The following is a 25083-nucleotide window of genomic DNA, read 5'->3' as shown; positions in this document are numbered from 1 at the left end:
TCCCGCCCGCTCTCTCTCTCTCTCTCTCTCTCTCTCTCTCTCTCTCTCTCTCTCTCTCTCTCTCTCTCTCTCTCTCTCTCTCTCTCTCTCTCTCTCTCTCTCTCTCTCTCTCTCTCTCTCTCTCTCTCTCAAAAATGTCAAAATAAGCATACATCTCCAAATCTGCAATCAGGAAAATGTCCATGGCAAAAAAAACAATATAGTCCATGGCAAAAACCCCAATATAGTCCATGGCAAAAAACCCAATATAGTCCATGGGAAAAAAGTGCTGTGGAGAATTAAAAACTCCATTGCCGATTGCCGTGGGAAACTACAAAGGTTGTATATCTTATAGACACCAAATTACCCAAGTTTAAAATGTGCTGAGATGCCAGTGAACAAGGCTTTATTTCCACAAAGTTTAAAATGTGCTGAGGTGTCAGTGAACAAGGCTTTATTTCCAATTCACACTTTAAGCTTCAAACTACCTGGTATAAGATCTGTATGACATTTACAATCTACACAGTGTCATCCACTCAATTTATGCCCAGTTATCACGTACTGTCAAATACACTCGGTACAGATGAATAGTCTCAAAGCTGCCTTATTTAGATATAGAAATGGATTCTACATTTGTCTTTCAGATTATCTTCCTTCAAATTCCTTTCACACTGTCACTGTTGAAAGATAAATCAGTGCAATCCATCTTGAGAAAGCGGGTCTTGTGGTCTTCAAACACGCACACTTTTACTTACTTGTAGGCCATCGACAAACGGCCACTAAAAAACTAGTTCCACTGTTGTGTTTATGTTGGCTAAAGGTGATATGACTGTTGTTATGAAAATATGGGGAAATGGTGATTTTACACTGTTAACAACTATCCTATGGAGAAATGTTTTACCTCTGATATTCGAGTCATCCTTATCACCTGTAATCCAATCAGTGATATATATACAAGTCATTTTATCGTGAACCGAAAAAGAAAAGTCAGTAATGTAGCCAAAATAAACTCTTTTTTCTTAATAAGAATGCTGCGGTAAGTGAATGTTTTTTCCCTTCAAGTAATAGTATTTACATACACACACCACATTGTGCCCAAAGAAATTTCAGTAATACTATTTGGGAATTTTTAAATAGTACATATATTGAACCGTACCCAATTCCTAACCAGGACATGGCTATACCTGACAGTGTTAAGATATTATGTCAAACAGCTAGGTTTTTTTTTTTTTTTAATATGCACTATACCACAAACAACAGGATGGTACATACCATGGCCTTTGTTAATCCAGTTGTGGAGCACTGGCTGGAATGAGAAATAGCTACACAGGCTCTCTGATATGATCAACCCTTGATAAATTGTGCATCAGGGGAATGCTTTACGATTGGACGTTTACCCACCCCCTGGTTGGTGGAAGTAGGATTTAAAAGAAAAAAACCTTTATCACAGATGTGCCTATTCTATTGCAATATATCAATTCTTATCTGATCCTTGGTTTGTATGCAAAATAACAACAGAAATAGCCAGGATAGGAATCTGCCAAACAATCCACACATTGCCTGGATGAAAGTGGTGTTGCTTTGTTTATATGATCATACCTGAAGTGAAGTCTGATGGCTCCCTGCAGGTGTCCTGTTCACTCAGAGTGCCATCACTGGTGAACCGGTGTCCTGTTCACTAGAGTGCCATCACTGGTAAACCGGTGTCCTGTTCACTCTGAGTGCCATCACTGGTAAACCTTTGCCAAACCAGCCCTTCAAACCCAACCCCTCACTTCGATCTTAGTATGGGATGAGACATAGTCCACTGGTAAAGGGCTTGCCTGATGTGTGATAGCTCTAGGATCGATCCCTGTTGGTGAGCCCATTGGGCTATTTCTCATTCCATCTTGTGCACCATGACTGGTATATCAAAGGCTGTGGTAAGTGCTGTTTTGTCTGTGGGATGGTGCATATAAAAGATCCCTTAGAAAAATGTAGCCAGAATTACCGAACATTTGACATCCAATAGCTGATGATTAATAAATCAATGTGCTCTAGTGGTGTCGTTAAACAAAACAAAGTTTAACTTTTGTTCACTCAAAGTACCTGCACTGGAAAACATTTGCCAGTCCATCTCTTCACACCCCACCCCTCACTTCTATCATAGTGATTGGGGGTTCTGACAACATACTTTTATTAATTTGTGTATTCACTAAGTCAAACTGGCCTCAGTAGCATTGTGGATAGGCCATCGGTCTACAGGCTGGTAGGTACTGGGTTCGGATCCCAGTCGAGGCATGGGATTTTTAATCCAGATACCGACTCAAACCCTGAGAGTGCTCCGCAAGGCTCAATGAGTAGGTGTAAACCACTTGCACCGATCAGTGATCCATAACTGGTTCAACAAAGGCCATGGTTTGTGCTATCCTGCCTGTGGGAAGTGCAAATAAAAGATCCCTTGCTGCTAATCGGAAAGAGTAGCCCATGTAGTGGCAACAGCGGGTTTCCTCTTAAAATCTGTGTGGTCCTTGACCTTATGTCTGATGCCATATAACCATAAATAAAATGTGTTGAGTGCCTCGTTAAACAAAACATTTCTTTCTTTCTTTCTTTCTTTCACTAAGTCAAAGTTTTTGCACATTCTGTCTGGAACAAATTTGTGTCTGCTTACAAAAATTAACAGGAAACAGCCGCTGTTTTTAGACAGACTGTTAACAATTAACATGTCCTCAAGATGTTAAGTGCTGACAACAAATTAGACCTCGGTGTGGTGTTAACCATTAAAGGTAAACATGAACCTCAGTACAGTGTTAATACAATGAAACATAGTGTTACGGTGTTAATTGTACATTAGTGCTAATATTTGTTTTCATAAAGGTACCTGTTTCTAATAGATTCTAAATATTAGTATCATAAAATAGATTGACCTGATACAAATAGATTGACCTGATACATAAATTTACCTGAATGTTTACAATGATCACATTGTATAGTGGCGATATTCCTACATACATTGGCGATATTCCTACATACAATGGCGGTATTCCTATATACATTGGCGATATCCCTACATTGGCAATATTCCTACATACATTGGCAATATTCCTACATACAATGGCGGTATTCCTACATATATTGGTGATATTCCTACATACAATGGCGGTATTCCTACATACATTGGCAATATTCCTACATACATTGGCGGTATTCCTACATACATTGGCGGTATTCCTACATACATTGGCGGTATTCCTACATATATTGGCGGTATTCCTACATATATTGGTGGTATTCCTACATATATTGGTGGTATTCCTACATACATTGGTGGTATTCCTACATACATTGGCAATATTCCTACATATATTGGTGGTATTCCTACATATATTGGTGGTATTCCTACATATATTGGTGGTATTCCTACATACATTGGCAATAGTCCTACATATATTGGCGGTATTCCTACATATATTGGCAATATTCCAACATATATTGGTGGTATTCCTACATACATTGGCAATATTCCTACATATATTGGCGGTATTCCTACATATATTGGCAATAGTCCTACATATATTGGTGGTATTCCTACATACATTGGCAATAGTCCTACATATATTGGCGATATTCCTACATATATTGGCAATATTCCTACATGTATTGGCGATATTCCTACATACATTGGCGATATTCCTACATACATTGGCAATATTCCTACATATATTGGTGGTATTCCTACATACATTGACAATATTCCTACATATATTGGTGGTATTCCTACATACATTTGCGATATTCCTACATACATTGGCGATATTCCTACATATATTGGTGGTATTCCTACATATATTGGTGGTATTCCTACATACATTGGCGATATTCCTACATACATTGGCGATATTCCTACATATATTGGCGATATTCCTACATATATTTTCGGTATTCCGACAATGAGGTCCTTTTAACATGTATTTATAATAAAAGTTTGGGAAATAATTTAATTTGGCTGCACATTTGCATGCAAAATGTTCTAAACTGCTAGCTATAATTTGGGCCTGGGTTAATAACCATTATACATGTATATTATGGCAAAAATCATGGCTAAAATATGAAAATGGGAATATTTGTATGGGTTAAAGTAAACAATAATATTTCAAAAACAATCTGGCCACCTTTACACCTGTATGTGTGTATGTATGTGTGCACATGGAAATGCATGCATTTCACAGTAATATGTTCACTAACTATACTGACTTCTCTGTGGATTGTAACATAGGTATCACATATTGATTGTTAAATAGGTATCACATCTGTAGCTTGTTAAATAGGTATCACATTGATGGATTGCTAAATAGGTATCACATATCAATTGTTAAATAGGTATCTCATCTGTAGCTTGTTAAATAGGTATCACAGGTAAATTGTTAAATAGGTGTTACATTCATGGATTGTTAAATAGGTATCACATTTGTAGCTGGTTAAATAAGTATAACACTTGTTTTAAAAATTGGTATCACATTTATAGCTTATTAAATAGGTATCAGTATTATCACATATGGATTGGTAAATAGGTATCACATTGATGGCTTGTTAAATAGGTATCTCATCGGTGGTTTGTTAAATAGGTATCACATTGGTAGATTGTTAAGCAGGTATTATGTTGTGTCTTGTTAAATGTGTAACACAGAACAGCTGGTGTCAGGAGTGTGATCTGGTTTATTTCAAACCCAGCATAGACTTGGTGGAATGTAGACTGCTTTCTGGAGCCTGACCCAGGGCAGTGGAACGTCCCTTGTTGTGGTGTGTAATTGCTACTGCCCTGGCTGTCTTGACCCGGGGCAGTGGTGGAACGTCCCTTGTTGCATTGAGGTGTGTAATTACCCCTGTTCTGGATCTCCAATTGTTTGTCTGTGAGGGTGTGTAACCAGTCTGCTGTAGTCAGCACCTTCCTGTTGTTATTTTTAACCTCTCTTGTTTCTTTATAAACACAGTCTTGTTTGATGTCCACACTACTTTCTGTGTTGTTATTTTTAACCTCTCTTGTTTCTTTATAAACACAGTCTTGTTTGATGTCCACACTACTTTCTGTGTTGTTATTTTTAACCTCTCTTGTTTCTTTATAAACACAGTCTTGTTTGATGTCCACACTACTTTCTGTGTTGTTATTTTTAACCTCTCTTGTTTCTTTATAAACACAGTCTTGTTTGATGTCCACACTACTTTCTGTGTTGTTATTTTTAATCTCTCTTGTTTCTTTATAAACACGGTCTTGTTTGATGTCCACACTACTTTCTGTGTTGTTATTTTTTTGTTATTTATTGCCCACTAAAATACATAAAATATATTTAAATGATTTGGTATAACTGGATGTATTTTAGTGGGCAATAAATAACAAAAAAATTGTATACATGGGTTAGAGTTGTCTGTGTTTGATAGCAACCTCACAGAGGTGGTAACAATAACAATCGGAAATTGGGGGATGTGTTTTGAATGGAGTTCAGTATGTTTTCAGTAATACACGAGGGTTTATGGTAAGAAACCAACCATTTTAGCGGGTGGGTTGGTTCTTTTTGTTTTATTCATTTAGAAGCCTAAAAAGGAAGCATCAGCAATTATGACTGGAAACAAATTGAATATGTGTGTGACTCTTGTTACAAGCCCAACATTAAAAACTTGTTCGGTTTATTAAATATTCTAACCAGATCCATCGTTTTAATAGTGGCTTGGTTGGTAATTTAGTTTGGTAATTTAATTTAACATAGTTTTATTTGTGATTGTTCCACACACACACACACACTCTCTCTCTCTCTCTCTCTCTCTCTCTCTCTCTCTCTCTCTCTCTCTCTCTCTCTCTCTCTCTCTCTCTCTCTCTCTCTCTCTCTCTCTCTCTCTCTCTCTCTCGCTCTCTGTTTTTTCTGTCCCCTGTTCCCATTCTATTCAGTTGTTCTATTTTCTATTCTGTTCTGTTCTGTTCCAAATATATATATTGGGGGCAGGGGGAAGACAAAACTTACACTTTTTTAATTAGTGATTTTTCCATAATGTAGTCACGCAATAGCAAACAGCAAATATTACACGTTTTAAATTGACCTTACTCAAGTGCGGCTCGAGACTTGTTAAAACTGAAACAGAGGTAATGTCATGCTGATACCTGCACTGCGGCGAGTTCACTGACTGACGTCAAACTCATTAACAATTGGCCGAAACCTGTAGTGTTGAGGCCAGGTGTTTGAGTGTTGGGTGCGAACAATACTCCAGCTAATAACTGCGACCATAAAAACTTCTTATATTACAGCTTTGAACTGGGTCGTGCTTGCACAGTACACCTCATTCAAATATTGCCCCACTCGGCTGGGAAAGTTGGCCTGCCCATGGTTGGCGCGTTTGTACTTGAGGCTTTGTTTTGCTGTTTGTACGCCGACATAATGGCCTGCTCTGTATTTAAACAAGTTTCTCTATGCTGCCCGGTTGTCTAGGCAATTCTTTCTTTGGGCCCACAAAAGAACATGAAATTTCCAATAATGCATGCGATATGATTGCATAGACATTTCTTGTGCTCTCAAAGGTAGCATAGACGGTGGAATGTGGGACGCGCCCAGCAATATGCAGGTGAGATCTCTTTTACTTGAAAAACGGGCAAAGCACACAAAACATTTGGAAATTTGTCAACTGACAACTTGTACCGTTATGGCTTTATTTGTGGCTGGCTGATAACGATTAACAACGTTAATGTTACAAATTGCTATTTAATTATTCACCCACAAAAGAATAAGACCTACGTGAGCTTAACTGATACTATTTTTCTGATTCAATTTTCTATACTCTCTAACAAAGATTAATATTTTCGTTTCTAAATCACAAACATACTTGTATGTGCCTGCTGGGTGTTTTTTTTAAGTTAATGTTTTTTAATTACCGTACTAATAGCAGGATCTAGACAAACTAATAGCATTATTTTCTCTCCTTTTTCTCTGCTCTGTTATTTTGGTTTTAGATTAGTGATATTAGGATAAACAAACTGACAAAGTTTTACAAACAGTATTTTCATGTTAAATTCTGCTCTACTTTGTTCCTGAGAAGCAAAATGAAACGTTTGGTTTTTTAAAACTGTTTTAATTTATATGTTGCATGTATTAATAATAGTAGGCTACACTATGTTAAATTGTTCTCACAAACAGTAGTATTTTCATGGTAAATTGTGCCCAAGTGTACTGGGTCCGACTTGAAACATTTTAGAAATATTGAAAGAAATTGAGGAAATGTTCTTTTTCCGGCCGTCAACATTGTTGAAGGGCAGGCAATGGGTCTGGTAATGTGTTTTAACTGCCACGCGCTTACAGAACCCAGTAAACTATTGGCCGGCATTTGTCTTGCGCTCTGCACGCACACACTTTCTTATAACCAAGCCAGTATGGAGTCCATTTTATGTACTCAACATAGCAGCACTTTTACCTGCAGTTCTGGAATTTATTAGTTTATAAGGGCAGCTGCTACACATCAGTTGGCGGTTTTTTTACCCCTGTTTTGTTTTCTTCTTCTTCTTCTCCAAGTCTGCACTTGTATGTTTACAGGTTTGATCTTTTTAGCCTGTTTTTTTCCTCCCTCTCTGCTGTGAGGTAATCATCCCAATAAGCAGCTAAAGTCTTTCTTTCTGCTGTATGTTATTGGTAGAGTACTGACACCCACCAGTTGTGTCTTTCAAGTTGGGTCCATGTTAGGCAGGTCGTGTGAAATGCTGGGTCTCCTGGTATCTATTTATTATCTGACCTAATGTTCGGTTATTCATAAAGTTGTAGGGTTAAATTTTCAAAAGGTATCTTTTCCATGGTGATGTGTAACTTTACTAAACAGGGAAGCGCAAATAAAAGATCCCTTGCTGCCTGTCGTAAAAAGAGTAGCCTATGTGGCGACAGCGGGTTTCCTCTAAAAACAGTCAGAATGACCATATGTTTGACGTCCAATAGCCGATGATAAGATAAAAAATCAATGTGCTCTAGCGGCGTCGTTAAATAAAACAAACTTTACTAAACAGAAATGTTTATTAATAATATATGATAAGTTTGTAATGTTTACTTTATAAATTTGACCCATGGTCTGTAATACATCTTGCAATATATAGAAAGTTAAAGTTTGTTTTGTCTAATGTCACCACTAGAGCACATTGATTTATTAATCATCAGCTGTTGGATGTCAAATATTTGGTAATTCTGACATATGATCTTAGAGAGGAAACCAGCTACATTTTTCCATCAGTAGCAAGGGATCGTTTATATGCACCATGCCACAGACAGGTCTTTGATATACCAGTCATTGTGCACTGGCTGGGATGAGAAATAGTCCATTGGGCCCACTGAATGGATTGATCCTGTAGATCAACCATGCATGAGGCGAGTGCTTTACGACTGGGCTACGCACACACACACACACACACACACACACACACACACACCCTTCTTCCTCTTACATTCAGTTATTCATAAAGTTGTAATGCCAAATTTTCAAAAGGTATCTTTCCCTTAGTGATGAGCAAGTTTACTAAACTGTAAACAACAGTGTTTATTAATAATTTATGAGAAATATGTAATAACTAATGTTCATTTTCATAAATTTGATCCATAATCTGCAATGTAGTAGAAAATACACTGTTCAATATTCACACGTTAAATGTTGAGAAAAATGGCTCCAAATTAGTTACTAAAAGCATTAGCTGTCGATCATTAAAACCCTCAGATATTCACCACATTGCCCATTGCTTAATATTAAAAAGGAAAACCTTTTCCTTTCTGTTGGATTTTGTTAATGTTCTTTAATTCTAAAAGATTTTAGAAACTTGGTCAGTTTTTGTCCATAATTCCACATATAATAATCTTTTGGTTAATTTTGATGTGAGTTTATAAATTTGATTTGAAAGCAAAGGTAAAAATTTATTAGTTTCTTTTCTAACCTTCTTGATTTTTTTTTTTTTTTTTTTAATTTACACATTTTATATATTTTGAATTGTACACTTCTGACTATTACCCTTCAGCAAATACCAATCAATACTGAAATAAAACCACATTCAAATGTTATTGAACTCGTATTGAAATGAGGCAGCCATCGCAATCATTTGATAGAAGAAAGAAGTTAAACGATCTTATGTACTTTAGTTTGCAGGCGCGTATTGTTCGGTTTGAGCTGTTCAATTTATTACACCCAATGAATTGGAATCTGCTGACAAGATAATATCGTCATTATAAGATCTTGTGAAAATGCTTCTCTCCTTCATCGGTGATGATACAGTAACTTTGTTTGCCTTTATTACACTGTTCTATTTGCGTCCGCTCCCCGCGATGAATAAACACTGCAGATAGTAGTAGGCAAACACTTTCTGGTCAGTGCCAATAAATTGTCTCTGACATTTTCTGTAGACCTTTTCACATCCTTTTCAAAGACGCAGCCATTCTTGTTGGAACTGGTTGTGTCTTGCAGGCGCAATCATCACATCTACCTTTATTGGACCGTGTGTGCGGCACTCAATATCTAGCAATCCCAGATCGCTATTGTCTTCCCAATACAACCATTTGTTAGTCTCGGCTCTGTTCTGCCGGCATTGATTGTTCTACCACTGACAGAAGAATATTTCCTAACATTCAATAACATTAATACCAGTCCCAAACTCAATGTCTATGTAAGAGAATATTGGATATCTGTTGCCAGTAACATTTCTTATTCTCAAGGCATTTTTTTTTTTTTTTTTTTTTTTTTTTTTTTTTTTTTTTTTTTTGTACTCACAAGTGTCTTTGAGTGCTTTGGCATATTTGATTTAGAATGATGTCTGAAAATGATAACTGAATTGTTGGTAACATAACATAATTGTTGGTAGCAGTCCTATATTAATGCTGACCCATTTGTAGTCACCTCCGCTGCTTTATCTAACTATACAGCTGGAATGTCTACATAATTTCCGGATGAATATTAGAAGGTAATAGGTATTAACACTATTAATAGTATTATGCAAGTCTTTGGTAAATTTCAGTGCAAAGTATTCATTATAAAAACACCACGATTTTGGTACTTATTGTTTGTGGGAACACTATCTTAAACCTTCGAAATGTATTGCTGGTTTTAACCCGACTGTCATAAAAATTGCCCAGACACTTGTTTTCATGAATAATTTCTACAATACAATAACCTATGAAACAACTGACAGACTACTGCTAAAATATTCATATTGTACACTGAAACCTCTCAAGAACGGACCCTCTGTAAAACTACCAAGCAAATGACAGACTACTGCTAAAATATTCATATTATACACTGAAACCTCTCAAGACCTGACCCTCTGTAAACCGGAATTCCCTCAAAACCGGATGTTTTCACACAGTCCATTTTTAAAAACCAGTACAGAACTTAACCTCTCTAAACTGGATCCTTCTTAAGACCGGACATTTTTATTGGTCCCAAGGGTATCCGGTTTAGAGAGGTTTCATTAGCATGTGTTCCATGGCGAATCTATGGGCTCATGATATAGGGCAGTACCTGTATATATCATATATTGGAGGGTGCTGGTGGTGAGGGGAGATATTTAAGTAGAGCGGAGGCTGTTCCTGTTTGTCATGATCATTTGTTAGGATGTTCTCTCAACAGGTAACTGATTTATCTCCACCATGGATGCTAATGAATCACACATTAGACAGAACACTGTTGAGTGTAATACCATAGAACTAACAGCTACCGGTACTTAGTTTTGTACCGGTAAAAATACCACAGCTAACTTGTATTTAACTATGTAAGAGCTGCATGTTTATGTTTGTGAATGGACCACAATGAACCTGTACTACCATACAGCTACCGGTACTTAGTTTTGTACCGGTACACATACCACAGCTAACTTGTATTTAACTATGTAAGAGCTGCATGTTTATGTTTGTGAATGGACCACAATGAACCTGTACTACCATACAGCTACCGGTACTTAGTTTTGTACCGGTACACATACCACAGCTAACTTGTATTTAACTATGTAAGAGCTGCATGTTTATGTCTATGAATGGACCACAATGAACCTGTACTACCATACAGCTACCGGTACTTAGTTTTGTACCGGTACACATACCACAGCTAACTTGTATTTAACTATGTAAGAGCTGCATGTTTATGTCTATGAATGGACCACAATGAACCTGTACTACCATACAGCTACCGGTACTTAGTTTTGTACCGGTACACATACCACAGCTAACTTGTATTTAACTATGTAAGAGCTGCATGTTTATGTCTATGAATGGACCACAACAAACCTGATTTGTCAGATGAGTAACTGTCACATTAATAATCTGTGGTAATATCAGGATGGGGGTGGAGGTGGGATTACATTAAGCAATTGCCTGATTTGTTGTTGAACTAGGATCGATGCCTGTCAATTAGCCTGTTGGGCTATTTCTCATTCCAACCAGTCCTCTACTGCTGGTGTAACAAAGGTCATGGTATGTACTATCTCGTATGTGGGATTGCATATAAAAGATAGCTGAGCTGCTAACTGGAAGGAAGAGACCATGGCCTGGTAGCAGTGGGTTTCCTCTCGTTTGTCAGTGACATATAAAACATAGCTGAGCTGCTAACTGGAAGGAAGAGACCATGGCCTGGTAGCAGTGGGTTTCCTCTCGTTTGTCAGTGACATATAAAACATAGCTGAGCTGCTAACTGGAAGGAAGAGACCATGGCCTGGTAGCAGTGGGTTTCCTCTCGTTTGTCAGTGACATATAAAACATAGCTGAGCTGCTAACTGGAAGGAAGAGACCATGGCCTGGTAGCAGTGGGTTTCCTCTCGTTTGTCAGTGACATATAAAACATAGCTGAGCTGCTAACTGGAAGGAAGAGACCATGGCCTGATAGCAGTGGGTTTCCTCTCGTTTGTCAGTGACATATAAAAGATAGCTGAGCTGCTAACTGGAAGGAAGAGACCATGGCCTGGTAGCAGTGGGTTTCCTCTCGTTTGTCAGTGACATATAAAACATAGCTGAGCTGCTAACTGGAAGGAAGAGACCATGGCCTGGTAGCAGTGGGTTTCCTCTCGTTTGTCAGTGACATATAAAACATAGCTGAGCTGCTAATTGGAAGGAAGAGACCATGGCCTGGTAGCAGTGGGTTTCCTCTCGTTTGTCAGTGACATATAAAACATAGCTGAGCTGCTAACTGGAAGGAAGAGACCATGGCCTGGTAGCAGTGGGTTTCCTCTCGTTTGTCAGTGACATATAAAACATAGCTGAGCTGCTAACTGGAAGGAAGAGACCATGGCCTGGTAGCAGTGGGTTTCCTCTCGTTTGTCAGTGACATATTAAAGATAGCTGAGCTGCTAACTGGAAGGAAGAGACCATGGCCTGGTAGCAGTGGGTTTCCTCTCGTTTGTCAGTGACATATAAAACATAGCTGAGCTGCTAACTGGAAGGAAGAGACCATGGCCTGGTAGCAGTGGGTTTCCTCTCGTTTGTCAGTGACATATAAAACATAGCTGAGCTGCTAACTGGAAGGAAGAGACCATGGCCTGGTAGCAGTGGGTTTCCTCTCGTTTGTCAGTGACATACTTGAGCTCTTTAACACCTACTTAGGAGGATGATACTAGTTATAATCAGGTTTACTCATTGGTTGTTTGACTTAAAACATTATATGCATAACTGGTTTTTAATGTAGTTTTCTTATTATTATTTCAGATGATAACACGTACCAAGAAAATCTTTGTTGGTGGTTTATCAGCTTCAACAACTATTGAAGATGTAAAAAAATATTTTCAACAATTCGGAGCAGTAAGTATATGTTTAAATTCTTGATTAGATTAGTTATTTTAGTTTATGAATTTGAGCGAAACCATTTTGCCAACCAAAAACAGGATACATATATGTGGCATGTGATTATATACATAACATCAGTTATTGGCAAATTCTGAGGGAGTTCACAAGGGCCTCAACCTCTCTCTCCCCCTTCCCATTTGAAGTGCCTTTTTAATGAGTTGGGCTTTTTAAAAATTCATCATCCATAATATACAACACTAAATTGTCCTCAAAATGCATCTCTGAGCATAAATATTAAAAATGAATGAATGAATGTTTAACAACACCCCAGCACAAAAATACATGTCAGCTATTTGGTGTCACAAATGGTAAAAAACACCAAAAAAACCTACAGTTATCACTTTGTTTGGGAACTCAGCTCATTTGCCTTTTCATGATCCTACTTGCAAAATCCTTGATTCTCTCCCCCTCCCCCCCCCCCCCCCCCCACTAGTACAAAAAATAAATGTGTACAAATCCATATATCCTTGCACTAAAATACATGTTATGTAGTCCTACGTCTGACAATAAACAATGTACATACAGGTATGTAATAAAACGTCAGTTAACACTGATGCCAGATCGATCGCTCATCTCGTAAATTTGTCCATATTCTATCACATTCCTACACTGTACTTCGCAAGCAGTGTGCAATTTGATTTGCCGGTTCTGGCCATGTTATTGGCCTGACTTGAACGCACTAATACGATGTACGGTCTGAAACGTACCAGTCTCGGGAGACTGTTATGCCTTCATCTAGGGTCAGGCGCCATTAAAAAATGTGCACAATTTAACAATGCCTGTCAGTATTGATCAAGGCTGGTAATTCATTCGCTTTCACTTCACTTGGCTCTCTAATGAGACCTGAGGTGACGCGATACCAAGGTGATGCGAAACAATATTCCAAACCACATTTCCTCGTCCGCCAATAAACCTGAGCTGACCGTCGGAACATAGGTCAGACTGCGGCTGACGTAATGCGGTTATTAACAGAAAGAAGACAAAATCGGTGTTCTTAGCCATTTTGTTTACCACATGTATGTAAAGTTTAGGAATAAAAGTAGAACAACAATAAATTATATACTAATTTAATAATGATAAATGCATTTTTAAAATTAAGTTATAATAAACATGTTAGGTTTTGTTTTGTTTGTTTAACGACACCACTAGAGCACATTGATTTATTAATCATTGGCTATTGGATGTCAAACATTTGGTAATTTTCATATAGTTTTAGAGAGGAAACACGCTACTTTTTCCAGTGTTAGAAATAAATTGGTAGTGTTGTACGATTATGTGTGTAGTAACAAATGTGTTATGCTATAGACGTTTCTTTTTCTCTCCATCTAAGACTGGCATATTCCATTTACTTCCCATTTATTGAAAGGTGCTGATTAGTGTTAGGCAGTTATCTCACTAAAAATAATGTGAAAATCTTCTGAATGGCTTAACAGATTACCAACATTTCACAAAGATAAAATTATATTGTCATTTGAGTCACATGACTTACACATGTATGTATGTATGTATGTATATATAAATGATTGTACACAATATAAAAAAAAGATCAAAATGGCATGACCTAAAAATGAGCTGTTGCGTGACAACTCTAAAATGGCATGTGTGTGTCTATTTAAAGTTAAGATCACACTTTCACATACCCATGTCTACTGCAACGTAAGTCAAGTATAACACACATGAACACGTACACAGATCAGGTTCTATAGTGTGTGACACCGGGGTCCATACACGAAGACCCAACAGGGCTTGTACTGAACAATATGTGGGGAATACCATTTCTTTCATTAGATTCTGCTATTCATTGTTTTTGATGGATCACAAAAACATTGTCTCCTTGGCAACTCAGACCTAGACTGATTGAAAAAAGAAAGCAAGGGAATTATTATTTAAGTCTACAGGATAGGTAATGTATTCAGCACTGATTGTCTATTGTTAGTGGATTTATGGCAAACCCGGGTTTTTACTGCTCCTGTGGAACAATATAGTGAAACTGGTTAGTTGGTGAAACTATTAAGGCATCTTGGTACATGGTTACATCATTTAGCCAGCAGTTTATAGGTGTCCAAGGTATTGCTTTTGGTATAGAGTTGCAGAATGACCGTCATACAAGTTGTTGTTATTCTCACAAATTAAAGAGAGATGAACATTTCGATCTGAGTTGCCAGTCTAAAGGGGAGGTTTTCACACAAAAACAATGGATTGGTTAATCCGGTGAAGGAAATTATATTTCTCCAATTCTAAATTTTTAGCAGCAACATTTCATTTTGGACATATTTTCACCCTTATATCTAATTAAGGTTCAAGCACGCTGCCATGAGCGCACACCTCAGCTATCTAACTATTGAGAACATTGATTAATGGTTAGGTGTTAGTGGTTAATTCAAGAGATAATTCAGTGTTTACTGCCTTACACCTACCCCAACTGAGTTATTAAAACTTGCCCTGGGTGGAAGCCAATACTGGGACATGAACCCAGTACCTACCAGCCTTAATTCAAGTAGTTTAACCACTACACTACCGAGGCTGGTTGGCAACACCCGATTTGAGCACTACTCAAAAACTGTTCCTGTTCTGGCACTTTGATGAAATGCTCACAGGAACCGTAACTCCAAATCCCTTCAGAGAAGTCCAAAATTGTTGTTGAATGTCATTTGCATAGCTTAGTCAAAAGAGCACTTGCCTGAAGTTGTTGAGATGTAGGATCAAATCCCCTTGGTGGACCCAAAAGTATATCTAAGACCATGGTATATGTTGTCCTGTCTGTGGGAAAGTGCATAGAAAAGATCCCTTGCTGCTAATGGAAAAATGTAGCGGGTTTCCTCTAAGAATGTGTCAGAATGATCAAATGTTGGACATCTATAATAGCCGATGACTAATAAATTACTGCACTCCAGTGGTGTCGCTAAACACAACAAACTTAACCATTCTTGTTCATTCAAATTTCCAAATTTTTTTTTCAATTGAAAAAACAACAAAAAAACAGAAATTCAAAAACCAAAGCCACAATCATTGTTCATTATGTGATGTGTGTCAGTGGACCAGCACACTAATTAACTTGTGTGACTGCCGATCTGATGAGTGAGATGTGAAAACTAATTAACCTGTGAGCGAGTCAGTCTAATAACAGCTGGTTGTACGCTGGGTGTGGGTGCCTGTATCACTAATTAACCTGTTTACAAGTGGATCCAATCAAAAACCACCAATCTGCAAGAAGCCGTATTAAAATTGTAGTAGTCTGATTGATGGGGGTCTTTAAATAAATAAAGTTGGTATTTTTTTACGGTCTTGTTTAGGGGAGAATGACAGGTAGATAATGCTACTCTGACAAATTCTTTTCGACTGGAAAACCATTCACTTAATTCGCTGCATGCTATTTTATCGAAAGGATATCCCACTGAAATTGCTTCCAGTCACGCTTGGCACACAAATAAATCAATGTTTATGGCATGTCGTGATGGAAGATAAAAGCTAAATGTTCTTTCTATGCAGAATTACCCTTCAAAAGACATTGCTATTTATAGCTCATCTCCACTTATTCATTATGAATGGCATGCGTGTATTAATTTCCAATAACGTACTATTCTAAGCAACTTTTATGCCATCACCACTGTGTGATGCATTTTAGTGTTGAATGTCTATTTCTCCCTATGTCGCTCTGCCAAATTGTTTAAAGGCACAGTGCTGGGAAATTGGTGTCTGTGATAACGTGCATATAAAATGTAACAGGGTTCCTCTAAGACTGTGTCAGAATTACCAAATATTTGACATCCAATGTCCAATAATTAATCAATGTGCACTGGTCGTATCGTTAAATAAAAAACAAATTGCAGCATATAATATTACGTACTGGTTATTTTTGACATCATCCGCACTAGGGTTGCAGGATGTAGCTCAGTGGTAGAACACTTGCTTGAAGTGCGATGGGTTGCACTAGGGTTGCAGGATGTAGCTCAGTGGTAGAACACTTGCTTGAAGTGCAATGTGTTGCACTAGGGTTGCAGGATGTAGCTCAGTGGTAGAACACTTGCTTGAAGTGCAATGTGTTGCACTAGGGTTGCAGGATGTAGCTCAGTGGTAGAACACTTGCTTGAAGTGCAATGTGTTGCACTAGGGTTGCAGGATGTAGCTCAGTGGTAGAACACTTGCTTGAAGTGCGATGGGTTGCACTAGGGTTGCAGGATGTAGCTCAGTGGTAGAACACTTGCTTGAAGTGCGATGGGTTGCACTAGGAGTGCAGGATGTAGCTCAGTGGTAGAACACTTGCTTGAAGTGCAATGTGTTGCACTAGGGTTGCAGGATGTAGCTCAGTGGTAGAACACTTGCTTGAAGTGCGATGGGTTGCACTAGGGGTGCAGGATGTAGCTCAGTCGTAGAACACTTGCTTGAAGTGCAATGTGTTGCACTAGGGTTGCAGGATGTAGCTCAGTGGTAGAACACTTGCTTGAAGTGCGATGGGTTGCACTAGGAGTGCAGGATGTAGCTCAGTGGTAGAACACTTGCTTGAAGTGCAATGTGTTGCACTAGGGTTGCAGGATGTAGCTCAGTGGTAGAACACTTGCTTGAAGTGCGATGGGTTGCACTAGGGGTGCAGGATGTAGCTCAGTCGTAGAACACTTGCTTGAAGTGCAATGTGTTGCACTAGGGTTGCAGGATGTAGCTCAGTGGTAGAACACTTGCTTGAAGTGCGATGGGTTGCACTAGGGGTGCAGGATGTAGCTCAGTCGTAGAACACTTGCTTGAAGTGCGATGGGTTGCACTAGGAGTGCAGGATGTAGCTCAGTGGTAGAACACTTGCTTGAAGTGCAATGTGTTGCACTAGGGGTGCAGGATGTAGCTCAGTCGTAGAACACTTGCTTGAAGTGCAATGTGTTGCACTAGGGTTGCAGGATGTAGCTCAGTGGTAGAACACTTGCTTGAAGTGCGATGGGTTGCACTAGGAGTGCAGGATGTAGCTCAGTGGTAGAACACTTGCTTGAAGTGCAATGTGTTGCACTAGGGTTGCAGGATGTAGCTCAGTGGTAGAACACTTGCTTGAAGTGCGATGGGTTGCGATAGGAGTGCAGGATGTAGCTCCGTGGTAGAACACTTGCTTGAAGTGCGATGGGTTGCACTAGGAGTGCAGGATGTAGCTCAGTGGTAGAACACTTGCTTGAAGTGCGATGTGTTGCACTAGGGTTGCAGGATGTAGCTCAGTGGTAGAACACTTGCTTGAAGTGCAATGTGTTGCACTAGGAGTGCAGGATGTAGCTCAGTGGTAGAACACTTGCTTGAAGTGCGATGGGTTGCACTAGGGGTGCAGGATGTAGCTCAGTCGTAGAACACTTGCTTGAAGTGCAATGTGTTGCACTAGGGTTGCAGGATGTAGCTCAGTGGTAGAACACTTGCTTGAAGTGCGATGGGTTGCACTAGGGGTGCAGGATGTAGCTCAGTCGTAGAACACTTGCTTGAAGTGCGATGGGTTGCACTAGGAGTGCAGGATGTAGCTCAGTGGTAGAACACTTGCTTGAAGTGCAATGTGTTGCACTAGGGGTGCAGGATGTAGCTCAGTCGTAGAACACTTGCTTGAAGTGCAATGTGTTGCACTAGGGTTGCAGGATGTAGCTCAGTGGTAGAACACTTGCTTGAAGTGCGATGGGTTGCACTAGGAGTGCAGGATGTAGCTCAGTGGTAGAACACTTGCTTGAAGTGCGATGGGTTGCACTAGGAGTGCAGGATGTAGCTCAGTGGTAGAACACTTGCTTGAAGTGCGATGGGTTGCACTAGGGTTGCAGGATGTAGCTCAGTGGTAGAACACTTCAAGTCCGATGTGTTGCAGGATCAATCACCCTCAGTGAATTGGATTGTTACCCTGTCTCAAACAGTGCCACACAATTGATGCTCCAAGGACTGTGGTGTGGGAAAGTGCATATAAAAGAATCTTGCTGCTTTTCTGTAGAAATAACCTATGTGGCAACAGCAGGTTCCCAGTCTTTCTCAACGAAACCTAGAAAGAGGCATATTATAGACATCAAAATAGCCATGGTTCACAGTCGGCTGAGGTGTCATTACACAACAATCCTTTCCTTTTTAAAGGAACTAACATAAAAAGTACTTCTTCAAAAATATACCAGTTGGTATTAACAAATATTTGACCAAATAACCTAAGTTGAATTTTTTTTTAATGTTTGATACAATTTAAAGACACCCCCTAACCCACTGTTGATTACAATGCCTGGCTTCTTCTTTGACTCACTGTAAGACTTTTGCAAGGACTGTGAATTTATTAAGTTCACCATAGCTGGAAGGAATGTCAGCTTTTACGTGGATTGATCTGTCTTGCTTTCACATCAAATGTGCGGTCAATTTGAGCTCGCAGCAAAACTGGCAGCCGAGCTGGCTTACACGACGTTTTCTCAATTACCAGGTGATACATGTTCCGTTTGAAGAGAGCATTCTCGGAAATGAAGGCTTTTCCGTCAAATCTCCCGAACATGGAAGATTATTTAAAATAATGGCAACTGTTTGTTTAGATCTGGCTTGATTGAAAAAGTATTATCGACAAGAAAGCCCAGATCAATGGTCAATTTTTATAAATAATGTTTTGTCACCAAAACCTTTTCGCGAATTGGCTGAAAATGTACTTACGTGCTTATTGTCCAGGTGTGTGTATTTATGCATGGTTGTAGATGTGTGTATATGTACTTTCATGTGTGTTTATGTAAATGTATATGTGTTTATGTAAATGTATGTATGTATTAGTATGTAAATGTGTGTGTCTGTTTCTCTCTCTCTCTCTCTGTCTCTGTCTCTGTCTCTCTCTCTCTCTCTCTCTCTCTCTCTCTCTCTCTCTCTCTCTCTCTCTCTCTCTCTCTCTCTCTCTCTCTCTCTCTCTCTCTCTCTCTCTCTCTCTCTCTCTCTCTCTCGTGTGTGTGTGAGAGAGAGATGGAGGCAGAGAGGGAGATAGATAGAAAGGGAGAGAGAAAGAGAACATGTTTGAGAGAACACACACGTATTGATATATGTACCTATATGTATTATATTGTGATATCGGATGGTTGTGGAGTGTACCAGTTGAATATTGAGCCCAATGAGAGGCCCCGAATGATGAAAAAGCCGCGACCAATAGCCGTCACTCCTTGATGCATTAGTGTTCTACATCTCTGTAATTTGCATTTGTTTGGTGACAAATAAGCGGTTAGCCGTGCGTATGTCTTTGATTAGACGTCTGTGTGAGAGAACAGGTCATTTTGTGTCTCGCCTTCCTGCTCACCCGCCACCAGTCCGTAGTGGCATAGATCTACTTAGAGAGACACACACTGAGTATCCACCAATCACGGGGCCAGTACACATCCACAGAAAAATCCTCACAGATATCCTAATATTTTAATGCAGTCATTTTATCTTTTGGTCTAATTGTTAAAATGGTGAAGTAATTGGGTTATTAAATGTTTCATGTTTGAACCAGAGATCAATAACTGGAATACCAAAAGCTATGGTATGTGCTGCACTGTTCTGTTAGTGAAAATGTGTAAAAGATCCCTTGCTGCAGGATTAGCCTATAAATGTGTGAGAGATCCCTTGCTGCAGGATTAGCCTGTAAATGTGAGAGATCCCTTGCTGCAGGATTAGCCTATAAATGTGTGAGAGATCCCTTGCTGCAGGATTAGCCTGTAAATGTGTGAGAGATCCCTTGCTGCAGGATTAGCCTATAAATGTGTGAGAGATCCCTTGCTGCAGGATTAGCCTGTAAATGTGTGAGAGATCCCTTGCTGCAGGATTAGCCTATAAATGTGTGAGAGATCCCTTGCTGCAGGATTAGCCTGTAAATGTGTGAGAGATCCCTTGCTGCAGGATTAGCCTATAAATGTGCAAGAGATCCCTTGCTATTAGATTTGCTTTTGTAATATCACTGAGTTTCTTATTTTTGTTGCTAAAGGTGATGAATGGCAAAACAATAGACCCAGTAAAATCAAAGTATCATATTAAAGACATACGTTTTTGTGAAAAAACAAGAACATAAAAAATCCATCAGTGTTTTTATCCCTGATGGTCATTTTCTAAGCACAGCTGGCTTAATTAACATTACAGATGAGTTTCCTCTTGGTTTTCATCACACAGTGTAGATATATAAACATCTGGATTGCGGACACCCCACTTGAGTGCATTAGTAGTAGATCTTGGTTTTCAGGTAGTTGTGAAGGTGTGTAACCCGACAAGCTGCGATCAGACGGATTGAAGCTGGCCCCGGGTTAGTTAGTGCACTTTTGAAGCAGGTTCCATAGCAGCCAGCCTGTTCTCATTGTATTGGGTGTTTGATGGCCGTCATCCGATACACCGCCAACCCTTCACTGACAAGTTCACACTTGGCTTACAGGGCTAGACATATTTGTACCATTATACACAATTGTGTTACCCAGAAGTGTGAATAATTATCTTGCATACAAGTAAACATGTCAAGAAAATCTGGTGTGTAGTGTATATATACGTATTACATAGGCTGCTTAATTGTTGAGACTTTCCTTGTACTGAAGAAGTTATTTAAAGGAAATTAATATACACTTTGATGATTATGACATTTTTTATCCTGGCATTCTGCGGTACTGAATATGGACCCATTCCCAAAAGCTTGTTACTTTGAAAATTTCCAATTTCATGTGTAAATATTTTTGCTCCGATAAATCAATTTAATAATAGTGCATTGCATCATTCAGTGGCTTACAGAAACATCCCGGTTATGATTAAATTTGGCTAATTTTCTCAATCCCATCAGTCACTGAATCCTGACAAGAAATGTGGAGAAATCCCTGAATGTCGTGGTTGAAAGTAGGATCAGTCAAGGAAAGGAATGACGACGCTGACAATTAAGAAATTGGCTCAGGCAAATATGTGCTGTGGAACAGTAATCTCCACGGCATTTTGCACAGCATGAATGTGTAACTAAGAGAGCAGTTTAATGTGTGAGCATTGCAAACATAAATAAATGATTAAGATAGGTGATAGAGAAAATTGAAAGTTCCATGGCAAAATAAATGTGGCAGAAAATTGAAAATGCCATGGAAATGTCTCAAGTCATTGCCGATTGATGTGTTTAATTGCCAGAATTTGAATGTTAACAACACCCCAGCATCTTGTTTATGATGGTGCCATGTTGATATTGTCAGTTTGAAATATAATGTTTGATGCCCACACAATAAAAATGGAGCTGACATTATTGGTGATAACTCTCGTTTCTGCCTGATTTTGGAATAAGTCTTCTATTTCTTAGTGAGAGCACTGTCTAAAAGTTGTGTTAGCTTTTTGTTTGAAAGCAGTGTCTAAACCTAATTTAGAATTTTTAGTTGCAAATGGTGTCTTAAAAAATCATATCATTATGCTCCATAACAAAAGTAAAAAAAAATAGTTTTATTTGATAACACCTCTAATGCACATTGATTGGTTAATTGTCAATTATTGGATGTTAAACAGGTAGTCATTCTCACATTTAGAGCTGAATTCACAAAGTCTGTTTTTGTCTTACACATGTGTAACGTCATGCATTTTACAATACTTTAAAAAGCGGTGTTTAAACAAAACTGGCATCATGAATTCGTCCCATAGTTTTCAGAGGGAACCCACTACATTTATCCTTTAGCGGCAAGTTATTCATGGCAAATCATCAGCAGTAGGACTGGTTTGAGACTATACCCTTGAACATTGGGAAGTTGCTGAACCATTTCTCCTCCCAGTTGAGTTTTATTATTGTTTACTGAAAAGCCCATCTTTCCTTTATCCACTGGCTTACACAGATGGCTTTGTTTCCTTTTTACATCTATAAATAACTGCTAGAGGTGAAAATACCTTGGCCAGGTGACAGTGTTAGTTTGTAAATGATGTAGTCTGGTGGGGGTAAGACTTGTACAAATACCCTGGGTCAGAGGCCAGCAGTCTGGATATGTTCAGCTTGACTTCACCGTAGTCCCAGGTCTCGTTATGTTCAGCCGATGTGCTGATCTGGTGCTCCAGTCGGCATATCACACCAGCAGATCTTCTTTGCACCTCACGCAGTGCACACTTCACCCGAAACAAAATCTAGTCACATCAAAAAGATAAATGTCTTCCTCTTATTTTTACTTTTGTCTTTTTTTTTTGTCTTTTTTTTTTCAAAGCTACATGTAAGTGCATGTACGTTGATTTGTAGCATTTAAAATAAAAACAAACTGTCCTGGTTAAAATGTTTAAATATATATTGTACAGTTTTCTAGAATTCTTTAGTATAGCTGCCTGATTAACCATTCTGCAAAATCTCATCTCCCATTCCATGTCACTATGTAGTCTATAAGAGTGCATACAGCAGTTTATTTTATTAGTATTACCTTCCCCTACCATTGTTCTGCTGTTAATCTCCATCGGATGGGAATTCTTCCACTAAAGTACCGCCTACAGTCATTTCTTTATGCAGCAGCCATTACAAATTTATTAAACCTAACTGATGCTTTTTTGTGAGACTTTCATATTCTTATGGCTGCCGAAACCACACAAGTTTCCAATGGTCTCATGCCACACTTTTTGTTTTTGTGACACCAAGGCCAAGTCTCCTGGTAGGTTTATTGCTCGTAACAAAACTCCTGATGCCTTGTCAGATGTCATAAACCTTTTTGTAGTCTGTGTAATCACTAATAAACAGCACAGTGAAAAGCTGTATCATTGTTTTTAATGTGAATACCATTATTCACTGGCCTATAAAGCAAAACAGTAAAATTGAAGGTGACATGTACAAAATAAGTTACACAGTACAATGTACAAAAATAGACTTAATTAGAATCAAATTATAATAGGAAACTGATAAAGTAATCTTGTGTTAATTGCTTCAAGAAATGTTACAACAAATGTCAAACTTTAGAACTGTTAATATATATTGCACAAAACAAGAACCAGTGAACTTTAATGTGAAAAGCAAAAATTCCATATGCAAAATCATTTATTTCCTTTCTTTAAATATATCTACCTTTTGTTTTTGTTTATATTTATACCATATAAGTGTTAACTATTAAAAAACCTGTTCATCTTTAAATACACAATATACTATACAGTAAATTACATTTTATTTTTTATTGCAAAAATATAAAAATTGTGATTGCTATTCCCTGTTTCATGTAAAAGAATATTACTCACTTGTTTAATGGGAAACAGTATTACCGCCTCCTGCTTTTGTCAGTTTTAGATGGTAAAATGGTATAATTTTGGAGTTAAATTACAGGATATTTTGTTCTGAGACATTATGACATATCAAAGAAGAAACAAAATGCTACTTACCAAATATCACTTGCAATTAGAGATGCAGCATCAGTTGTAAAGTTTGCCCAGTAAATGTTAAGAGCTAGACATTATGTGAGATAGGTTTTTAAGTCTGGGGAAATGGTTTGCAGCAGACTGGTTGAAGTAATGGAAGATCTGCTCGGAAACGGAAGCTCTGCCACGATTACTTCTCTTTTATGTGGATTTTTAAAAACATTAAAGAGATTTGCTAAATAACTACATTTGTTGAGCTAGTAAGCATGTTTAGCCGTTTTGTGCCATGTTATATATGTGAAGATGTTTTTCAACATACCACGTCTAATACCATTTAATCTGGGTGTTATTTTGATGAGACAGACATTGGGGCGAGACTTGCCATAAAACATTCTGTGTTCCGCTTGCAGCCTGAGCTAAGGTCTATAGCCAACACTTTGTAACAGTAACCCGAGACAAATTGTTCAAGATGAGGAAGTCAGTTCACTCGGCAAAAAGTTGGCCACAATCAATTGATGTTATCCGTACATACATTGCAACGCATTGTGTAAGCTTCTTAAACTGCTCAGGTAATGGGCTCTGAAATTGGCAGCAATTTGAGGCAGCAGAATGGGAAATGGCTGCTGTTAACTTTCCTGGAATAAATCTACCACTGGTGTATCAAATGCTGTGTTAATGTGATATGCTGTCTGTGGGAACTGCAGATGAAAGATTCTGCTGCCTGCTGTTAACAGAAACATATGTGATAGCAACAAGTTTCTTTTCTGACTGTCAAACATCCCCAGAGCATCTGTTGAATTTTGCCCCAACCCAACCATTGCTCCATGACTGTTACATTTATATTAAAGGCCATGGTGTGTGATATTCTGTCTGTGGTAAAGTGCATATAACAGAGCCCTTACTGCTAAGGAAAAACCTAATGTTTGATATCCAATAGTCAATGATTCATTTATCAGTGTGCTCTAGTGTTGTTGTTAATTAAAATAAACTAATTGTTTGGCTCTGTAAACCAAGTATTTCAATTAGGCCATGTTGATCACCTAATAGT

At 38.5% G+C, this 25083-nt stretch overlaps 1 protein-coding gene across 7 annotated transcripts in view; it reads left to right on the top strand.

Moving 5' to 3' along the window:
• The window catches only part of LOC121369309 (RNA-binding protein Musashi homolog Rbp6-like), a 143273-nt gene that overhangs the window by 28101 nt on the left and 90089 nt on the right, over positions 1–25083 (top strand). For 6 of the 7 annotated variants that reach the window (XM_041494286.1, XM_041494284.1, XM_041494288.1 and 3 more), the window contains exon 6: positions 12651–12743. In XM_041494286.1, coding sequence (XP_041350220.1) covers positions 12651–12743 — 93 coding nt within the window. Of the gene's footprint in view, positions 1–6265; positions 6571–12650; positions 12744–25083 lie in introns of those variants that run through there. The other variant, XM_041494287.1, reaches the window with a different exon arrangement.

Source organism: Gigantopelta aegis, chromosome 3, assembly GCF_016097555.1.
Source record: "Gigantopelta aegis isolate Gae_Host chromosome 3, Gae_host_genome, whole genome shotgun sequence".
Taxonomy (NCBI): Eukaryota; Metazoa; Mollusca; class Gastropoda; order Neomphalida; family Peltospiridae; genus Gigantopelta; species Gigantopelta aegis.
Note: the sequence above shows the minus strand (reverse complement) of the source record. Positions and strands in the feature narration are given on the sequence as shown.